The sequence below is a fragment of the Ciconia boyciana genome, chromosome 3 (genome assembly GCF_034638445.1).
Source record: "Ciconia boyciana chromosome 3, ASM3463844v1, whole genome shotgun sequence".
Lineage (NCBI taxonomy): Eukaryota > Metazoa > Chordata > Aves > Ciconiiformes > Ciconiidae > Ciconia > Ciconia boyciana.
The window spans coordinates 97,212,522-97,232,090 of NC_132936.1; the positions used below are offsets into that span (position 1 = coordinate 97,212,522).

The following is a 19,569-nucleotide window of genomic DNA, read 5'->3' on the forward strand; positions in this document are numbered from 1 at the left end:
TTCTTTCTTCTAATGCTTGCTACCTCACAAATCTGCTTTATTCAAAAGCTCGGAGTTATTCTTTCATTATCTTCGTAAAGAGGAAAGAGTGATTGGGAGATAGAAAAGTAATGCTAGATACTTTTTTTTTCTTTCTTCCTTGAATTGTGGGTGGCTTTTTTTAAGAGCTCACATGCAGATGACTGCCTCTTGACCTATATGAACTCTGAAGTATGTTTACTAGTGAAATAATACAACGCAAATTTCTTTGAACTATCACATCAGTAATTAATTGTGTATCTTGTGACACAGGCAAGATGAGAACTCAGTGCCAAGCTGCAATGAAGTTTTATATTTTTAGTTAATTTTAGTCTCTCCACTTAAATGCGTAATACTGCATTTCTCTTGGCCAGAATTTGGATAGTTGGAATGGTTCCTATTGAACTGCGTATTCTTCCTTCTAAGAGTTGCGGGTGGTGTGGAGAAGAGGGAGTAAGTGCTAGTAAGTTTTAAAAGCTCCAGTATTTGGAAAATGCTGATCTTAGTAGCTGGCATTTGACTTTGACTTAATATGCAAAACACAGCCATCTAAATGTGGTACTTTTTTAAAACACGATCACTTTTCTAACTTGGTGTTTTGAGGCAACCCCCAATAGTGTTTGAATTGCCATTCGAGACAGAAAGCAATAATGTATTTCATGTTTCATTGCTTGCAGAGGAGGAAGAAGCTGTGCCTCAGGAACTTGACTTCATCCCCCAAAACATCTGATGCTTATCTTGCATGTGAATTTTTGTAGAAATTATACGGATATATACATGAAATATATTTAATGTGGCTATCAAATTTTATATTAAAAATGTGTATCATATGTACAATATTTTATTTATTTATAAGCACATACATGAAAGTGCAAACAATGTTTTAATTTATTACTTTTCAGGGGATATAATTTTCAATGCTCACTATCCTGACCTGCCACCAGATTTTATCTTTGGAGAGGATGCAGAATTTTTGCCAGATCCTTCTGCCTTGCATGTAAGTACTTCACTGTTTGAGAACTTTATACCATGCAAAGAGACTTGGCTTTTTTAGAATAGCTTCAGCAATAGGAATTTGCTAACAGTGCAGAATAAAGGAAAAAAAAAAAAAACTCAAAACCTTTTATCTCACTGTTATGTGAGTATAAACACTTTGTCTTCTACTGTGATTTAAAGTTGAATCCATAAACGTAGGAGGGTTTTTTAAAAATATTTGAATTGAGACAAGATGACATTTACAATAACTAGTCAGAGTATCTTTAAAAAGATGTCTTTTTAATATCTGACCATCTTAAAAGATCTGTTTCAGCAAAAAGGATTCCTCAATTGTGTCTTTAAAAAGCATTTCCTTCCAGAAAAAGTAGCATAATTTTGAGTAGTGATGTCGATTTTTGTTTTCCCATGAGGAGGGATAAAACCAGGTGGTATGCTATTGAAACCATTGTGTCAAAGAAAGATACCTGCTCATATGTGGTAGTGTTACCATAAAGACAAAGAAATGTCCTTTTAAAAGGTGGGAGGGTCAAAAATTAACTTAATGAGAAAATATTTTTACACAGTCTTATTACTGTGGAAGAAGAAACACCACAACCTGAAAACAAGCATTTTGTTCACTATTCAAAATTAGCCTCAAGTAGTAAAGCCTTCTTTAAAGAAGCTAACAATGGTTATGCTTTTAAAATACTTCTCCCTCTCAGAAGTTACTAATAGTTACTAAAGCCATATTAAGGTATTTTGAAACCCAGAGTGTTTTTCTCTTTTACTCTCCGCCTCTCTCTGGGCTCCATTCTGCTGCCTTTGCAGACCTGCAGCCTTGTTCCTGGCTCGACAGTATCATTTGTCAATAGGGTTTGGGCATATTTTTTCTGTAAGTGTTCAGTGCCTGTGGTTATGATGCAGAGTTTAGTGGCTGTGTCAGAAAAGTATGCCTTTGCCAGAGAGCTCTACTGTTATTCCTGCTCAGTCACCCACACAGTAGGTCATGATCTCATTTCTTTTTTTTCTCAAAATTTTCAGCTTTTATTAGAAAGTTGACCCAAAAAGCAATTGACACTTTAAATATATTTTATTTTATCAGCTACCTGTAAGGGTGTATGGGAATCACTGGCACAAACAGGCACCTGGGAAATGTCTTTTAATTGAACTTCTGGAGTAGAGCCTTGCTAGGGGAGAGGCTTTTTGCATAGTCCTCCTCTGTAGCCTCTCTTGTGCTTTATCAGCACATCTCCAGTGCAGCTGGGCAATTTCATCAGGTATGAGAGCTCCCCAAAGTAAGTCAGAGGCTGTTGTGCTGTGCTGTTCAGTTCTGGGGTACAGGTGTCATGGGAGAAGAACGTGAGGCAGTGGCCACAGAACTGAACATGTCCTTCACATGTGACATGACAGATGTGTTGGTTTTGGTTTTAGCGTTGTTCACTTCATATTGTTATATTGAGAAACAAAATAATTGGTTTTAATAATTATTTTTAGCATACCTAACAATTTTTGAAAGGTGAATGTCTCATGTCTTTACTTCCCCCTTTCCTGTTAAGCTCACAAACTCCTTTGGGAAGGAGGCATGGTGCTGCTGAATAGCTGTTTTGTTAGGCTCATTTATAGAAAAGGTTTTACTTTATATGATAATTCTAGAATTGTTTTCACACACTTTTATTTACCTGTTCTCCTATTTTTCCCCTTTTTCTGTTTTGTTGTTTCATAATCTTACAACTTCCTCAGAAGTATTCACACTAGCAACCACTTTCTGCAGTTGATGTTAAAGGAAGAGGAGCACTTTTTAATGGGCTGGAAAGCTGAAATTAATAACAAATAGCAAATGAGATATTAAATAAAGATAATTTGGGGCATCTTGCAGAAATGCTGTTCAAATGGAGTGTGATATGGTGCCATATTTCTCATGTGAAAAGAAGTCACTAGCACTAGTGATCCACGGCGAAACCTGCAGTGATAAAAACATCCTTAGTTTTCTTTCTTTGTTTCTTACTTTATTCATTAACGATAGTTCTTTTGGAGCATTGCTTTTCTTCTGCCTAAGCACAGAACAAGCTTCTCATCCTCTTCGTTGGAAAACGGCTTGAAGAGCCATTTGCTCCTTGATGCGTAATGAAATATTAACCAGCCTATTTTAAAATTAATTATAAACAAACAAAAAAAGAAATTTGCAAGCCAACAGCTTTGCTTTGGTCGTTATGCCTTGCTATAGTGTTCACTATGTAAATGTAACCTTTTTTGATAAGGTCCTTGGTCATTCTCCTGCAGTCCATCCTGATGTTATCAAAGCATGTTATCTCCGCCTTGCAGCTATGGTCTATGTGGTGTATTTTTGCTTTTGCATTCGCCTTTTAATGTTCAACGTGGTCTACAGAGTTTTTCTTCAGAATGTTACATTAACAATAACTTGCTTATTATGCTAAGTATTTGAATAACTATCTTTTTTCCACAGATCTCAGAGCTGTTTAATGAAGATAATTGAATTTTAAGATATTAGGAGAATTTTTTAATGTTAACATATTTTTCTACTGACTATAAGTAAAAATAGGTTAGCACGTTGAGCGTAATTTAATGCTCTTAATCTTGAGCAATCTTCAAATACTTTTGATGCAACAGTTCCTGGCAATCAAAACAGACTCTAACATTCACAAAAGTATGTAGATGGTATTAAATGAGGAGCGCGGTCTCTAAGTAAGTAATATGTGCCACCAGATCTGTGGGAATTCTGACATTGAGCCTACCTGCACTGCTCTCATCTGCCTGAGTGTCTTGTTTTCCAAGCAGAAGTCATCACATGCTGTTACATGGCTTGAGTCAGGCATTATGCTTAGCTTGAAATGAGAACCAGGTAATCCAGATTCCTCAAGCTCGTGTGGCGGTAATAGAGGCTGTCAGTAGACCTCCCTGAAGACATTTGAATGGCTGTGCTGCAGATCGCTTCAGTCACTCCTTTGGTTTCCATGGCCATGGGCAGACCTTCAAGTTAGGTTTTCATCTAAGCGCGGTAACAGGTGTTCAGTTAAACAGCTGTTAGCCAGACAGCTAAAACAAGATGCCAGAAATACTGCATTTTAAAAAGTAAATGCTGTAGGTGAAGACTTTGTGCTATCTTTTTTTCCAAAGAATTCCTAAATGGTTGGGCCTGGGTTTCAGCAGTGGGGTGGGGTGATATGTTGAGCGCTCTTGTTGTTATAAGCCGAGCTAATCAACTGCTTTATTAAATTGGTATTGCAGTTGCAGAATCAGGTCGAAAATGCTCATTGAAACTCAGCTTTGCTTCTGTCTTGCACAAATATTAAAGTCACTTCGGTTTGAAACTCAGGTTGAGTCTCAAGTTCAGCACTGCAAAATACACACTTCATTGCATGCCTTACCAGATGTAGTTACTCTGCGCATTGCAGGGTCTGATTGTGTGTATTCTGATCTTCTAGAATGATGTAGAGATTGAGGAGCATCTCAACAGAGGGGCAACTGTTCCTTTTATTTTGATTTGTCATACATTTTTAACTACAGTCAGAGGGCTAAATTCTTTAGGTTAGTGATGCTATTCATGCTCAAAGCATTATTAGAAATAAACACATTTATTTTTTATTTTCATTAAAAATGTCCTCACCTATCATATGCATTTCATACTTGTGTATATAGTATGCATAAATAAAATCAGCTTCTCAGAATGTAAATAGAAAAGTTCTTCCCTGCTCTAGTGTTTATTCATTTTGGATGACAAGTATTAGAAATGTATTTTAAAAACAACCTATGATTCACTCTGTACTGATTAAAAATTCAGTTGGCACAAAACAAGATTAGTGATTGTGTACGGATGAGATTAATTTGGAGCTCATTACAATGACGCCAGTTTGAGTAACAAGAATTGTTTGTTATGTTAGCCTAGTTGATTGTTAATGTGAGCCAGGTAATAACTGAAGTGCTTATGCAAAATGTTAACCCCATTTTTCCAATGATTCTGAAGTATATTCTGTTTGGTAAAGAGGAGACAATAGCAGTATATGCAAGCTAACTGTCAGTTTAAGGATTTGGGTTTTTTACCATCCTACTTCAGGTCTCCAGCTAGTCTCCCCAGAATTATTTTGCCCACCAATTGCTATTGAAAAGGCTCCATTAGCCTTAGCAGGAACGGAGGCAAGAGGACATTAGCATTTCCTGAAACCCAGTAATCATTGAATGTGTCCTTGTGAGGTACTATATATGGGAATACTTAGAGCTGCATTCACATGGGAGGAGGGCTTTGCCATCACAGAACTTTAGAGCATGAGCCACTGCGGTTCTCATGCCATTACGTAGCGTTGGGAAGATTGTTCCCCCTTGTCTAATGGTTAATACTAAGTACAGATTTCAGTCATTGTGGAGTTGATTCAGCTAATTGTGCTACTCAAGTGTATTGGCTGTCATGCTCTATATCATGTGTAGAGCTATGTTTGTTTTAAGTTCTTGTATTTGTAGTTATTAGACTCCATATTTATCATTTGGCCATATGATGACTGTCATGAAGGCTGTATTGTTTTCTGTTGCTGTGTTCAAAATCTTAACCATTATTACTGTCGACTTGCTGAGTTAGCTTTTAATGGGTAGTGAAGAGATCCTTTAAATATCTCCCTCTTCCATAATTGTTCTTCATTTACTATGAGGTACATGAGACAGTTGTTTAACAGCATCAATTGTTCCTATGCCCACAGTAGCTACAAAAAAGCCCCAAGACCCCTTATGTTAGATAATGCCATTTGAACTATTTTGTTCTAAAAAGTCTGGCTGTTGTATTGCTGGCAAAGGTGCGGGTGTTATGTGTTCTAGTATGAAAGCCCCTACATAAGGGCAATGAGCACAATGGCTTTCAGAATATGACTTTAAACTTTAGAGTCGCAGCAGTGGGTTCTCTTTGTCTGGGAAATATGTGGGTAAGTTCGAACCATTTTAGCATTACTGTCTCTTCTGCTTGCTCCATTTGAGATGGCAGCAGCAGATTGCATTCTTGGACCCCTAACCTACCACTCTTGTACTGGAAGCCTTAAATTACTTTGGTTTCAGTTGAACTTGGGTGATTTAAGTGAAACAGAATGCAGGATTGGATCCTGCATTTTATTAGAAGGTTTTTTTCTTATTTTGTACTTCTTTATATTCACATTTTTTGTGTTCCCTTTTCAGTCATGTCTTGACTTTATATGTCAAAATGTGTTTTTGATTATTTATAATCCAGTGCTATTTGATGATTAATTTTCTAAAACAAACGTGAATTCTGAAAACTGTTTATTCCTGTCCTTCTATGTTGATCCTACCCATTTGTATATATGGGGGATGTACGTATGTGTGCATATATACACACATGTATATGAGAACCTATATATAAGGTTAGGTTCTTTATATACATATGGTCACTGTGGCCTTGCTGAGGTTTGTCTGGTATGCATAGGCAGTGGTGACAAAGTCGCATGTTATACCATCAGAAGAGTAATTTAATTTAGGAACTTTCCCAGCAGAAGGACCTTTTGGTTGATAGCATTGGCATGTATGGTATACATTTTTCTCCGTGTTTTCAAACAGTAGAGCTATGCTAGTACAATGTTCCTCTTTAGGGCAGACCTGAAAGAATCTAATTTTGAATGTATTTTGGTCTGCTTTTGGTGTCTGAGCTCCACACAGTTCCCCCAGGGAATCCTTATTTGTTTCCTTGACCCAGCTAGCAAGGGGCGTCATAAACCAGGCACAGGTTTTCTGCCTTTTATTTTTGCTGTGCTTGTACTGGGTTTAAAATGAGAAGTCCCCAAAAGAGGATTCTGGCTGGGAGTTCTCTCCTGGGGTAGCCTTGTCAGCTTGACTACAGCCCGTGTGAGGTCGGCATTCAGGAGGCCCTTCTGAGAAGTCATATAGTGCCGAGAGCGAGTTGTCTTTGTACCCGTGTGATAAAGATGGAGGCTATACAAGCAGTTCAGCAGAAAGAATTCAAGAGAGATGACAAAAACCAAGTTTTTCCTCTCATCTTTCCGTCTCTTCTTCCTTCAAGGCCTTTCTACATTGGCAAATTATTCCTTTTTCTCCTTGTTTTAGTCCTCTGAATTTCTCTTCTAGCCCTCTGATTTTTCCTCTTTGTCCAGAATTGTTAGTATTTATAGGGCTGAGAGGGAGTTAGCTACCTTGTATTACTTTGTCATTTTCTAGTCATGTAAAATCATTGTATATATCTACCTTACTTTCTTTTTTTCCAAAATTTCAGCGTTTCCTAGCGCAGTTTACAAAACTGGCTTTCTATCTCAAAGTGTAAGCAGAAGAGAATAAGCTGAGGTCAGAAGTTCTGCTTTAGTTAATTACAACATTTTGGCTGGACTTTTCACCTAGCAAATCCAGAAATTGAAAAAATTTCTACAGTTTGATACTATTTATTTAATTTTGAGGGAAGAAAATATCTGATAAGCCAGGTAGTTTTGCCTTTGTTGCTTAAATCTTGCTAGTGTAGAATGAAAAATTAATTCCATTAGTTCTCTGAAGGGCTCTGTGGGGAAACATTTCCTTTCATTTTTTGGCACAAGCTTCTCTGATAATGCAATTTCTCCCTACAATATGGAAAATCTAGAGTATTAGCTCTTAAAATACAGTAATTCAGTCCAGGAAATACTAATTTCAGGAGAACATTAGGAATGTGCACGGATCATTTGACTGAAGGATGGCAAAGTGGGAGAAAATGTTTTTCTGCCATACTAACTAATGTGCATGTGATGAGAAAATCATTGTGCACTAGCAAAATAGGGGAAACACATTTAATGGCTTTCCATTCATAGTGTTGTATTAGGAAAAAAAAAAAAAGATAGTTTTCATTTGCCACATGTTTTTTCATGGTCATACAGTTAGATGGTCCAGAAAGTTGGACCAGAATTAACAGGATGCTTAAATCTTAATGTAAAGGCTGAAAAAGATGTTTAGGCTTATGTTTCTTTCAAGCTCTGTCTGTTTAGTTTATACCTGAGCCCATAGCACTGACCTCCTGAATTTCTGGATCTTCTCTTGAATTCATGTTGAATGAATCTTGATTTCTCAATGAATTCACTCGTTTCTTAGGTGGGCAACAGTTGCTACTGGCCTTGAGAAAGACTGCTGTCTCTCTACTAGAACCAAACTGCATGTCTGAATGAGCATTCTTTCTTTTGCTCCTCTAGTATAAAATTGAGTAGCATATCCTGAAGTTCTGGTAAGTGGAGAAGGAGCACTTATATACCTAGGTATTAGTCTTAGCCGAGAGCTACAGTATGAGCACTAGCAAAATCATGCCTTGTCTCTTAATTACCAGAATTCTTGCATGGCAGGAGGGATTGCAGGCTCACTTTTGCAGCCTCACTCTTCTCTGACCTTGCGGCCCCTGGAGACTGGAAAAGCTAGAGGTGGGACAAGCTTGCATCCAGTCCTGGATGTGAGAAATAGCTGAGCAGGCTGTCAGTGAGCCAGTATACAAACCAAAGCTTAGGCTGTGCCTAAACCTATGCTCTATATATAGTCAAAGCTCTGTTAGGTAGCTTTGCCAGTATACTTTTTTTTAATGCTGTTCAGCAAGGGATCCTTGCATGACTGAAATCTGAATTCATTTCAAACTTAGTTGTTTTATTTCTTAACCCTCTTTATTTAATTTTGTGCTTTATTTAATTTACTGGTCCAGTTAGATACTCTCTGTTTCCATCTTCCTGGTGTTCTTCCAGTTCTCCAGGATGTTTGCCCGAGTTTATGTGCAAACTTCTGAACTTTAATAGTAGCAGGCAATTGGTCTTATTATGGCACTTAGCCGAAATGTTTCAAGATTTCCTCTGGAAGCCCATTTCAACATCTGATGGTCCTCTGGTCCTCTGGTCCTCTTATTCTGTAGGCCGTGAGAATATCCCATCAGAGATACAGTCAGTCTATATTAGTACCCTGTACTAATAGATCTTGCCTTAAGGATAAGTGAAGTCTACCAACATGAACAAGAGAAAAATCTAAGTTGTGAACTGTGTTGTTATGTTAGGTAACAAACTGGGGGGGAGGGGGAAGGCCTTTCAGTATTCTTTAAGGATAGTTGGAGTCACTGAATCTGCAATTATTCTTGTAGGCAATGATTCTCTTGGGTCTGACTTGCTCCATCCCAGCATCAGTTGTTCATGTTGCTGGATATTTTCACAAGGGCAACTCACAGTCCATGAAGACAAAACAAAAGCTGCTCCTTTCTCTTGTCTTTTCTATCAGTTTTCAGAGACTTTGACCACTTTCAGAGACTTCACCACTTCTCATTTAAGGAGCTGTGCCTGGTAGCTCTTCCAGTGCCTGTTTCAAGACATCTGCACCTAGTGCTGTCCCCCCTATGATGAGGGTGTATTACTGTTATGCCTTTTCTGTAGGAACTCTTAAAGGGATTTCTAGACTTTGTGAGAAGGATAGTTTTAGGAAGCGCTTGTAGGAAACAGTGGAACTTGCTGAGATTTTCTCAGTATACTACAGTGCTATTAACACTGTGAATGCCTCTCTCTGTCAGCAATGCTTTTTTGTGGCCAGTCAGGTTGATCTAGCAATGCCGTAGTCTCTTTCACTGTCTCTTCCCGGTACATTCGATAGGATCAGTTTCTCCTCCAAGAAGCACAACCTTTTCTGTTACCACTAACGGTTGCCTTAAGAAGCAACAGGATTGAGAAAACAAAAGACTCTTCAGGTGGATGGTGTTGTATTGGAGGGAAAATACATGCTGCGGCATAACTTCAGATTGCCAATTACCAGACACTGATGCCTAAGTGTGTTCATGTATTTATATGTATATATAATATACCTGCTTTGCAAGAAATAAAGACCTTGCTAGTGGTAAGGTTGGTATAATGAATTCCAGCATCTCATTGACTTTCAAGTCATCATTAGTTTAAACCAAAATATAAAGTTGGATATCCCAAGCTGGACATATGAAAGCAGAATGTCTTTTATTTGGAAGTCTGAGAGTGCAATAATAATGTTGGTATTGATAATTCTTTAATATGAACCAGCAAACTGATAATGTAGTTATGAGTATTTTTTGCTTCAGTTAATTAAAATATAATCATACTTTACTTGAGCGATGTTTTATTAAAATTTGGAAAAAAATATTATTAGAGAAACTGGCAGAAAATTAAAGGATTCTGGCCCTGATGTGTAATGGTACTGGCACAATACACTCCACTTCCTCACAAGAACTCTAGAACAGTAAGAAATGGCTTGGTTTGAAGGCAACAGCTTGTTAGCTTTCTAGAAACACATTTACAAAGTTTGGTTGGTTGGTTTGTTTGTTTGTTTTAAAGAAAAGAAAGAATCTAGCACAGTCTTCCTGAATTGAGAATACATTTAAATTCAATGTGGTATGCCCATTGAATTCAAGTTGTTGAGGCATGATAATTCATTTTTCTGTAAAGGAAGTCAGTCATTGCTTATGAATATGCAAGCAGAACAGACTTTTAAATTAACTGATTACAGAAGGTCAGTTAGAAATAATAATTCTGTCTGATAATGCAGTTTCATATTTGATTAAATTCTAGACTGTGAATTCTGTTATGATTTATAATTGTACTTTTCTCCAGTGGGATTTGTTTAAGTTTGGGACCCTGCAGGTTCTTTTCTTCAGAAGATATTGTTGGGGCAAAGAAATGTCTTTGCACTCAGGATAATTTTCAAAGGATCTATTCATTTCCCCAAATGGACGAGGGTGCAAGCTATATTTTTGTTTCTTTTTACTGGTCTAAGTTTCTGCCTGTATTTGTTTCAAAACCGCTCTTTGTTTTACTCATTCTTTACATGCTTTTATGTCTGCGTTTCCTTGCTATCTTCCATCTCAGATCCTCAGGCATATCTGCTTGTTTTTAAAGATAACTACAGAAATGTAGTTCAAATTTAGTCAACTTCTTGTGTCTTTTGTTTGCAGTATTAGTGTTCATACAGTTTTACTTGAATTTTGCCATATACCTGTCTTCCCAGAGATGCAGCTTTTACTTGCATAAAGGAACCAAATGAGTGTTCTTTTCTTATACTACTCTTTTGAGAAGAGATAACTAATTTGCATTAATTTGTCTGTTATAGTAGAGAAATAATTTTGATTTCCAATGTCTTACGATTTACACAAGGGTATTTTGTAAATGTTTTCTTTAGGAACTGTATTTTCAAGGCCCTATAAACTCTCTTGTAGTACAAATGTGAAAATAAAGATGGAAATACTGCTTGGCCAGTGAGATCCACCATGTGATATATTGATTTTAATTTATGGGATTTTGGGAGAGAAAAAAATGGTTAGAAGAAGACAGTTCTGCATGTGCTACCCAACAGTAAATGCTCAAGGGATGTTAGTGGATGCTGTCCAAAACATTAGCTGTGAAGGTTCTGCCTCTGTGCTGTAGCTAAAACTACTTGTTTTGACAGGAAAGGAAAAACCCCAAGAACTGATAAGAGTGGAAGACTTGCTATTTAAAAAGGGACTCTTGAGGTAAAGCATAAACACTGAGACAGTGGTCTGTTCTCTGGTCCACTGAGGGTCTGAGGAGTTGGGGCTGTTCCCACTACCATCAGTGCGTGATGAGTAGGTCTGTAGGCAAAAGATGCATGTGGTTATGTCTTGTGTTGAAATTAATCTTGTCTTCATGCTTTGTTCCTCTTACTTGCCGTGTCTAGTCAAGTATGTACACCTCTGGTAACAGACTCCCAAGGGGAAAAGTGCTGTGTACTCACGTGGATTAACTAATGATTAGTGCACTGGATTCCCTATCCCGGGATTTATACGTGCTGAGGGAATTAAGAAATTCTTTCTCAGAACAGGTAGAGAGGTAGCATCTGCTTTCTGAGAGAGGTGTTCTTGGAGGTCTGGAAAGGAACAAAACTTGCTCTAATCCCTTAGCAAGAAATACTTATGCATGCCAAGTCTTTAGGAGATGAATTAGATAGTATTGTATGCTCTCTCTTTTGATAGTAGGCAGTTGTAGCTTTTAAAGGTCTGATTATCTTGTAAGAGAGCTCTGTGGGAGAAACAGGCAGACTTTTTCAGGAAGAGTGCACATCTTAAAAATGCTCTCTGGCCTCAGCTTCACAGTTTCTATCAGCTATCTCTTGTGTGCCCTGCTGTAGGAGCACTTGAGTAATTTGTAGTAACCTCTGGAAGTTGAATTTAAATCCTTTTTTGCGTGGATGGTACTTGAGAGGCAGTGGTGCATTTATTCTAGGTGAATGCAGAAGAGTGTTCTCTATGTGTCCTATTTGCTGGGGTTTATTTTAGAGTCGCCTTGGGTATGGGATCATTAATCAAGAATCACATTCTGTGGCCAGTGGAGAAAAGAGGGAAAATAATTTTATACAAAATATAAGGTGCTTTTCTGAAAGCAGAATTCATTTCTTAGTATGTTGCTTTCCTGCTCTGTATTTTCATGCTAATTCAAGGCCTTCAAGTATTTGAGATTTCAGCTAAGTGTTTATAAGCTATTGTAATTTCTGCATCGAGTTTTCACAGCCTCTCACGGAAAATAAAAAATAAAATAAATAGTGACTATCCCAAGCTTTGCTTTATGCAAACTTTTTATCTGTTTTACACAATAGCTAGTAGAGCACACAAAGTCTGTAAGTTCTTTGGTTGTGTTTGCCATGACAAAAATGCTCCTGAATTGAACTGTTTTTATGAAATGTTAAGTTCTGATGTTTGCTTGTGCCCAAAAATGATCATTTCAAGCAGATCACTCCAGAAAGTTGTTCCAGTGGTGCTTTGGGGGAAGGGGATATGAAGAACCTGTGAAAATAAGATGACAAGTAGATGGCATGTAGGTTTACAGTGATTGATTTGAAACTGCAGGCTGTAGGATGTTTAAGTGCTGGCTGCTAAGAAACTGAAGCCTTTGAAGTTGTTATAACACTCCAGCCCTGCAAATACTGTGAAAAATATCTGTTGATAGAAAGATGTGAGCATATGGCAGATAATTATCCTGTGCCTTTTTCTGTGAGCAATTTCCCCGTGGTGGCACATGAAGACTATAGCAAAGCAGGGACTGAAACCTGATATCCCAGTTTCTAGACAAATGCTGTAACCACTGGACCCATATCTCCTCTGTATTTATATGGAGCATAAGTGCTGATATCACAGTGTGATCTTTCTCATTTCAGGTAAAAACTTACATTGGTACTGATTTTAAGCCACTGTAGGATGCAAGTTTTGTGCATGTGGTATACAGAGATATAAACAAAATGCAAATCTGTACTTACATTATTCTTTATGATAATTCTGGATGAAAGATGCTATAGAAATGCATTACCACTGTTACGGGCTTGGGAGGTTTTGTTTACTGACATTTTCTCATGAAAGTTAATTTCTTGCTTAGAAATATAAAAGTACACTAACTTAAAATAAGATCTTGCTGTTGTTTCCTGTAGTATAGCCAGGAAAAACAGTTACAATCTGTCTTCTTTAAAATCACATTCCTGGAAGATATTCTGGCAACCTGGTTATTTAAACACATTTCAAAGAAAAACAACTTCAGATCAATTAGAAATTGTTATCATATTTTCTTTCTGATAGCGTAGAATTATAGTTTGCTGCAGACATTGCCTGGAGTTATGAAATAAGCAATAACCTGTGAAGGAGGCTATGAATTAGCTGCTTATGGAACACAAGGTGCATTATGTTCTGAAAAAAGGGGGAATAGGTACTCGTGGACACAGAGTAGTTTGCATAGGTTCTTGATTAGCTTTTTGGAAGGATAAAAGAAAGACTGCAAAGCACAAAATGTTCCAGAACAAAACTTAAATGTGTTTTTTTTGACAAAAGTTGCATAGTATGGCTACTTTGGAAAGCTAAATTCTGCGTGCCTTTGCTAGTAGGGCTGAGAAGCTACTTTGTGGCGGTTTTTCACTTGCCTCACCTCTAAGAAGATCTCATTAAAACTGATACTGTCTTGTTGCAAATTTTCTTTGTCTCTTTTGAAATCCAGTTGGTGTCATTGCTATTCATTGAAATGAGTTACTGTTGAAATGGCTTAAATTGCACTCTCTGTGGGTGGCCTTATAATGTCTTTACTCTGCCTCTTTATACACGCTTTAAGTGAATTAATTTTCTCAACGCTTTGGTCATGTCTGATGGTCCAAAAACCTTTCCCTGTCAAACTGCTCTCTTGCCATGCAGCCAACTCCTGTCAGGAGACAGGATGAAGAGCCGGGGAATTCGAAGATTGACTTTGCACCCCAACAAAATCTCTGGGGTTATACTTCTTCGTGAAAATTATGCTCTTCGGTGAACTTGTTTAAGTTAATATCTGGCAGATCTTCAGAACAGATCTGCTGAATCACTTCGGATTTCTGCAATGTAGACACAGTTTAATGGATGTCAATGGTCTACTAGTCTCTGTATTACAACTGAATATTATTTTTCTATTTATATTGCCACACAGCGTGAGGTGGAGGGCAAAGTTAGTGGATGTACATGCTATTGCTTAATTACTCTAAGGTCTAGATAACCATTTTCTCAAAGACCTTTTCCTGAAACTTAGTCCAATAATGAAAAAAGTTAGCAATTGCCAGGGAAGCTTCTGCCACAAAAGAATATTCAACTTCCCTATGTTGAACTGCTTACTCACAGATAGGTAAATAGTTATTGACCATCTTCTGTATGACAGTAGCTACAACTGTGTAGACAACGATGCTTCTGGAGTCTGGTCTTTATCATATGGAAGTTCTTGTTCCAATGGTCACTTTTCCTGTAGACCAGTTTGAATTCATTCCTGTAGACCACTTCAAATTCATTCATGTAGACCATTTTGAATTCATTGCCTAATTGGAAAAATGGGGATTAGCCAGTCATCACAGATGATGTTACCAGGCTTTTGTGTCCACAAGAAAATACATAGTCATCTTCTAATGCTCCTAAACCCACTACTAAAATAAACTGCTTAAGATGAGGTAACAATTTACCTTTTTAGAAAATGAAAGTTACACAAGTTGTGATATGGCCAAGCCATTAAAAGGTTGAAATTAAGATCTGAAGTGTGGAGTTGCACCTAGTTTTAGTGGAGATTATGGAGAGACGTGAGCAGTGTCTAGACAGAAGAGAATTGTTTAATTGAGCCTCCATCTGTGTGCTCAGAAATGACAGGTAAGTTCTTCCATGATATGCTGAAAAAATAACATTAAAAATGGTCGTAACCAATCTGAGATGTGCATGTAAGCCTTCATATGAGATGAACATGAATGCAGAACTAGTTGCAGATGCACAGTTTGAGTTGATTCATACTTGTGTACTGTTGTACAGTGGGCACTTTCAGTCTAGCTGGCTAACTTTTGAGTAACTTAGAGAGTTTGCACTGCAGAGTTCACTTAAAGATATCTGTTGGCAAGCAAGACAAGGAATTGGATCCAAGTCTGGATTTCTTTATTTTAAATGCATTAGTGATTGTTCTGTAAAATTTGATTAACTCTCTGGAAAGTCTGCAGAAATATCATTTCAAATTAGAAAAGATTTATTGAGTGAAATATATAACTTAGTACCTCAGTCGGTGCACTCATTTTTTTTAATATAAAATTAATTTTAATTGCAATTTTACAGCAATTTCAGATAAAAAACTTTTCAGCATGCATGTGATTTTGTTAAAATGATGTGAATGTATAAATTTTGTCAGGGACAAAATTGAAGGTCCTGGTGAGCAGAGCAGAAGGAGATTTTGGTAGAAGCCACAGAAAGTAACAAGTCTTTTGCTGTATACATGTTTGCTGGTTATTTCTTTAATTGGGTTTTTCATACCTGCCAGGCTTCAACAGTCTGGCTGTAGAAAATGAGGTTATGTGTGGTTTTGTATTTCCAGGGTTTTTCTGAAGCCGTAACAACTAAAACTCATAATTTTGAAGTTGCATTCAGAGCATAATTCTTATGCAAGATCTGAGTTGTGTGACAAAACTTGGAGCCATGGAGCACAGAAACACTGGAAGCTTGCTCTGTTCTTCTAATGTTTTAAATATTTTAAATACTATTTCTTAAAAAGCTGTATTGGCTAGGGTTGGAATACAGCCTTCAGGCAAAAAATCGGAACATGAAGCGCACAGGCTGCTACTCCTTCTTTTTGGTCCAAAGCCTTTACTTTAAAATTTTGCTTCTTAAAACAACTTCCGAAGTCTAGTAGTGTATACAATACTTCATTGCTAAATAAAATTTTATTTAGAAGATCCTTTATGTCTAAAGAAGGAAGTCAATTTACTGTTGCAGGGACACTACTCTCATTGGCTAAAGTGACAAATCCTTGTGTGTTCTCAGAAGAATTATTATAATGCTGAAATTATAGTGATTAAGGCATTCTACAAGGGATCAACTTGATAAACATCAAATTCTGCTTTAGTTAGGCTTCAACAATGTATGTTACAGGTAGTTGCTTACTTTGTCTTTGATTTCAAAAATAGAAGGAGGATTAAAGGAGGTACCGTTTGAAACTAAGAGAACAACGTAGCACGTATTTTGACATACTGTTGAAATTGGATCACAATAAAATGGTTTAAAAGTATTTTCAGATGAATGAACTTAGTGCTTAGGGCAAATAAGCAACACTTAAAGATATGTAAAAAGACATTTCATACATAGATATGTAATTGTATTCAGAAGTGTTTGTGTTAAAATTTATAAATTTAGATCTTCTGAAAAGAACAGCCCTTCTGCAAAGTTAACAAAATGGCTAGAAATGTAATGGCCAATTGCCAAATAACAAGCACTACAATAATATAGTTCTAAAGTTAAAAATTAATGTTTATTTAAATCAGAACTTGTGTTACAGAAAATTTGGGTAACCATTGTATATTTACTCTTTCATCAGTGAGAATCTCTTGTAATTGATGTATGTACTGGGTGGGTAGTTGAATATTTCTCCAGGTGATTCGTTTTTATAACCAGTTCATACTTTGTTTGAATCTTTAGTTACTCAATGAAAGGTGTTTAGTAAGGATCCTACAGTCAAATAATTCATTTTAATTCCTGTAGCTTTAAGGCAATGCAGCATAAACACTGTTATGATGCAGTGTTCTTGAATTCTTTGAAGAGAGCAATACTCTAGCTCCATGTTGGACAAATGACAATGGATTTCCTCTTGCTCTTTTTTTGTTCTGTAGTGTAATGTTATTTAAAAAACAAAAGGCTCAGTTGCATTTAGGTCAGTTATTAAAATATTGTTGGTCATTTCCTTTGACAGAACATTTCTATTGTGTTACACCAATGTCATTAGGAGGAAAGGTTATTCCCACTTGTCTGGCTGATATCAATACATACTGGCATATTATATCCTCTGGCTTTCTGGAAATGCTTTATTTGAGCAGCAGCTTGGGAACAGGAAATTTAAGGTTATACACAGTCTGATTTCAGACTGCATAATACAAAATGTGTTTCCTAGAAGACGCTGTCTACCTGACAAATTTTCTCTAGTATTTAGTAGAATCGGATAAGCTTAAATGGGTTCAAGTTGGGAATAAATTTTTACCAGCTGTAGATGGCAGACAAGGTAGAACAAGGCTTTCAGTCACTCTGTAGTATGTATTTGAGGAACTTATATGAACCATGTTAGTATCTCACCCATTCACCAATTACTTTGGAATGTAGTTTACATTTTAAGATATGGCAATTATAATATTCCCATTTTATAGGTGTTCTGACTGTCTAGGAGGAAAAAAACCAGTACTTTTACTTCAACCCATCGTCAAATGTGAAGTCTGTAAGACTGGTAGCTTCTAAAGGCAGAGGTTCAAGGACAGCACCTTAGCCATGCTGAGCCGCCCTTTCTATCGGAATCATAGTGAGCAGGAGAATAGGAGTACAGTTTAATCCTGTAACTGTTCATTGAACTGTTCGTTCATCCATGTAAAACAAAGCAAATCAGTATCAGCAGTTATGTCCTGTTGTGTTTCTTAAGCTGGGCCTGTCGGTCTTGGGTTAATCTATAAATTACATAAACATCAAGTCTTTTTCAAATCTGTACTCTGGAGGTAAGTGTTCCCCTAAGTGCTCCATCCACACTCCAAGATTGTAAGTTTTTCTGTTTTTTTAATCAAAGCAAGAACAATGTCTGTGTTTCTGAAGAATGAGAACACCACCTTCTCAAACTCTATTTTCCTCAACCATTTTGTGTGACAGGAATGTATGTTTTTCATCCTAATCACAGGAATGACTGATGCGTAGACAGTTAATGCAGCACTGCCAGCCATAGTCATTCAAAAATCATGAATCATGTTGCTGAAAGTCATGACAGTGGTCTAAAAACCATGTTTATGAGATAGAAAAAGGATTGTATTTCTAAATTATATTTCTTTTAATTTTGTCTCTCTTTTTCTGTATGTAGGTAGTGCATACAAAGATTTATTTGCCTCTCTGGTAGCTATTAACTTAAATGAGAAGGGGTGGGGGGGCTGGGTAGAATGTAGCTGAGATTCTCTTAAAATTGATCCCCTCCAGGACTGGGGACTTCAGGAAAAACAACATGTGGTAAGATTTGAGATAAAATTTCCTTAGTAAACATTATTGCTTCCCCGCCCCCCCCCCAAAAAAAAGCACAAGATTTTCAAGGAAGCAATACATATTTCATGTCGCTTTCACTGACAAATTAGACTTGTATGTTTTAAGTGATGATGCTGAAAATGAGAAATTCATTTTGATAACATCTTTATATATATAACTTCATTGGGAAACAAATATAAAGTTGTGGAAAGAGAAATGCTTGAAGTATTAAGCCATCATAGACATATACTGAACTCTGTATAAAACCATTCCAAAGGGATATATCATGAAATACAGTCAGCAGAGATAATAAAAATTATAAGCCTTTTAATGGAAATAGCCACATAGTTAGAGATTAGGCTACAAGTAGATTTCATTGTAGAGCTGAAGGTATGGTGCCTGGTGAAGAACTGATTCAGCTTTCTATCTGCCTTTCCAGACTATCAGAAGATAAAATTTGTACACAACTCATCAGTTTCTTTTCAGGTCAGAACTATGGAGCCTCACCTTGATAAAATCCTCTGTTTCAGTTTGAGCTTTTTGTAAACCTCTTCAGAATCAAAAAATAGCTGAGGTTGGAAAGAGCCTTTAGAGAACATCTAGTCCAGCCTCCCTGCCTGGGCAGAGTCAGGTAGAGCAGGCTGTCCAGGACCTTGTCCAGTCGGGTTTTGAGTATCTCCAAGGACAGAGACTCAACAACCTCTCTGTGCAACCTGTTCACTTGTATTTATTATTTTTGGTATTACACAAAGTATGAATAGCTTGTATATTTTAGGGGACATGTTTTTTATCCGGCTTCATTCATTTACTTAACGTAGGTTAAGAAACATAATTTTTTATGTGTTTGAATACAAGGCAGTCTTAAGATAGCTACTTCAAAGTACAGAAATATTTTCTATCCTTTCATTGTAGAAAATGCTGCATACCACAGCAGTGTTTCCACTAAAGAGGTAAAAAAGGGCTAATGCTTTTTTTGTCCTTGCCAAAGAATGTAAATTATGCATATAGTTTGTTTTTGAAATATCTACAACTTCCAGGACAAAAGTAACCATGCCATCTGTAACTACTTTGAGTTCAGATACTGATAAGTAATT

The 19,569-nt window shown here is 36.9% G+C and overlaps 1 protein-coding gene across 2 annotated transcripts in view; it reads left to right on the forward strand.

Moving 5' to 3' along the window:
* BABAM2 (BRISC and BRCA1 A complex member 2) overlaps window positions 1-19,569 on the forward strand; it is a 179,469-nt gene that overhangs the window by 33,515 nt on the left and 126,385 nt on the right. For both annotated transcript variants that reach the window (XM_072856727.1, XM_072856728.1), the window contains one exon: window positions 921-1,015. In XM_072856727.1, the coding sequence (XP_072712828.1) occupies window positions 921-1,015 (95 nt within the window). The remainder of the gene's footprint in view (window positions 1-920; window positions 1,016-19,569) is intronic.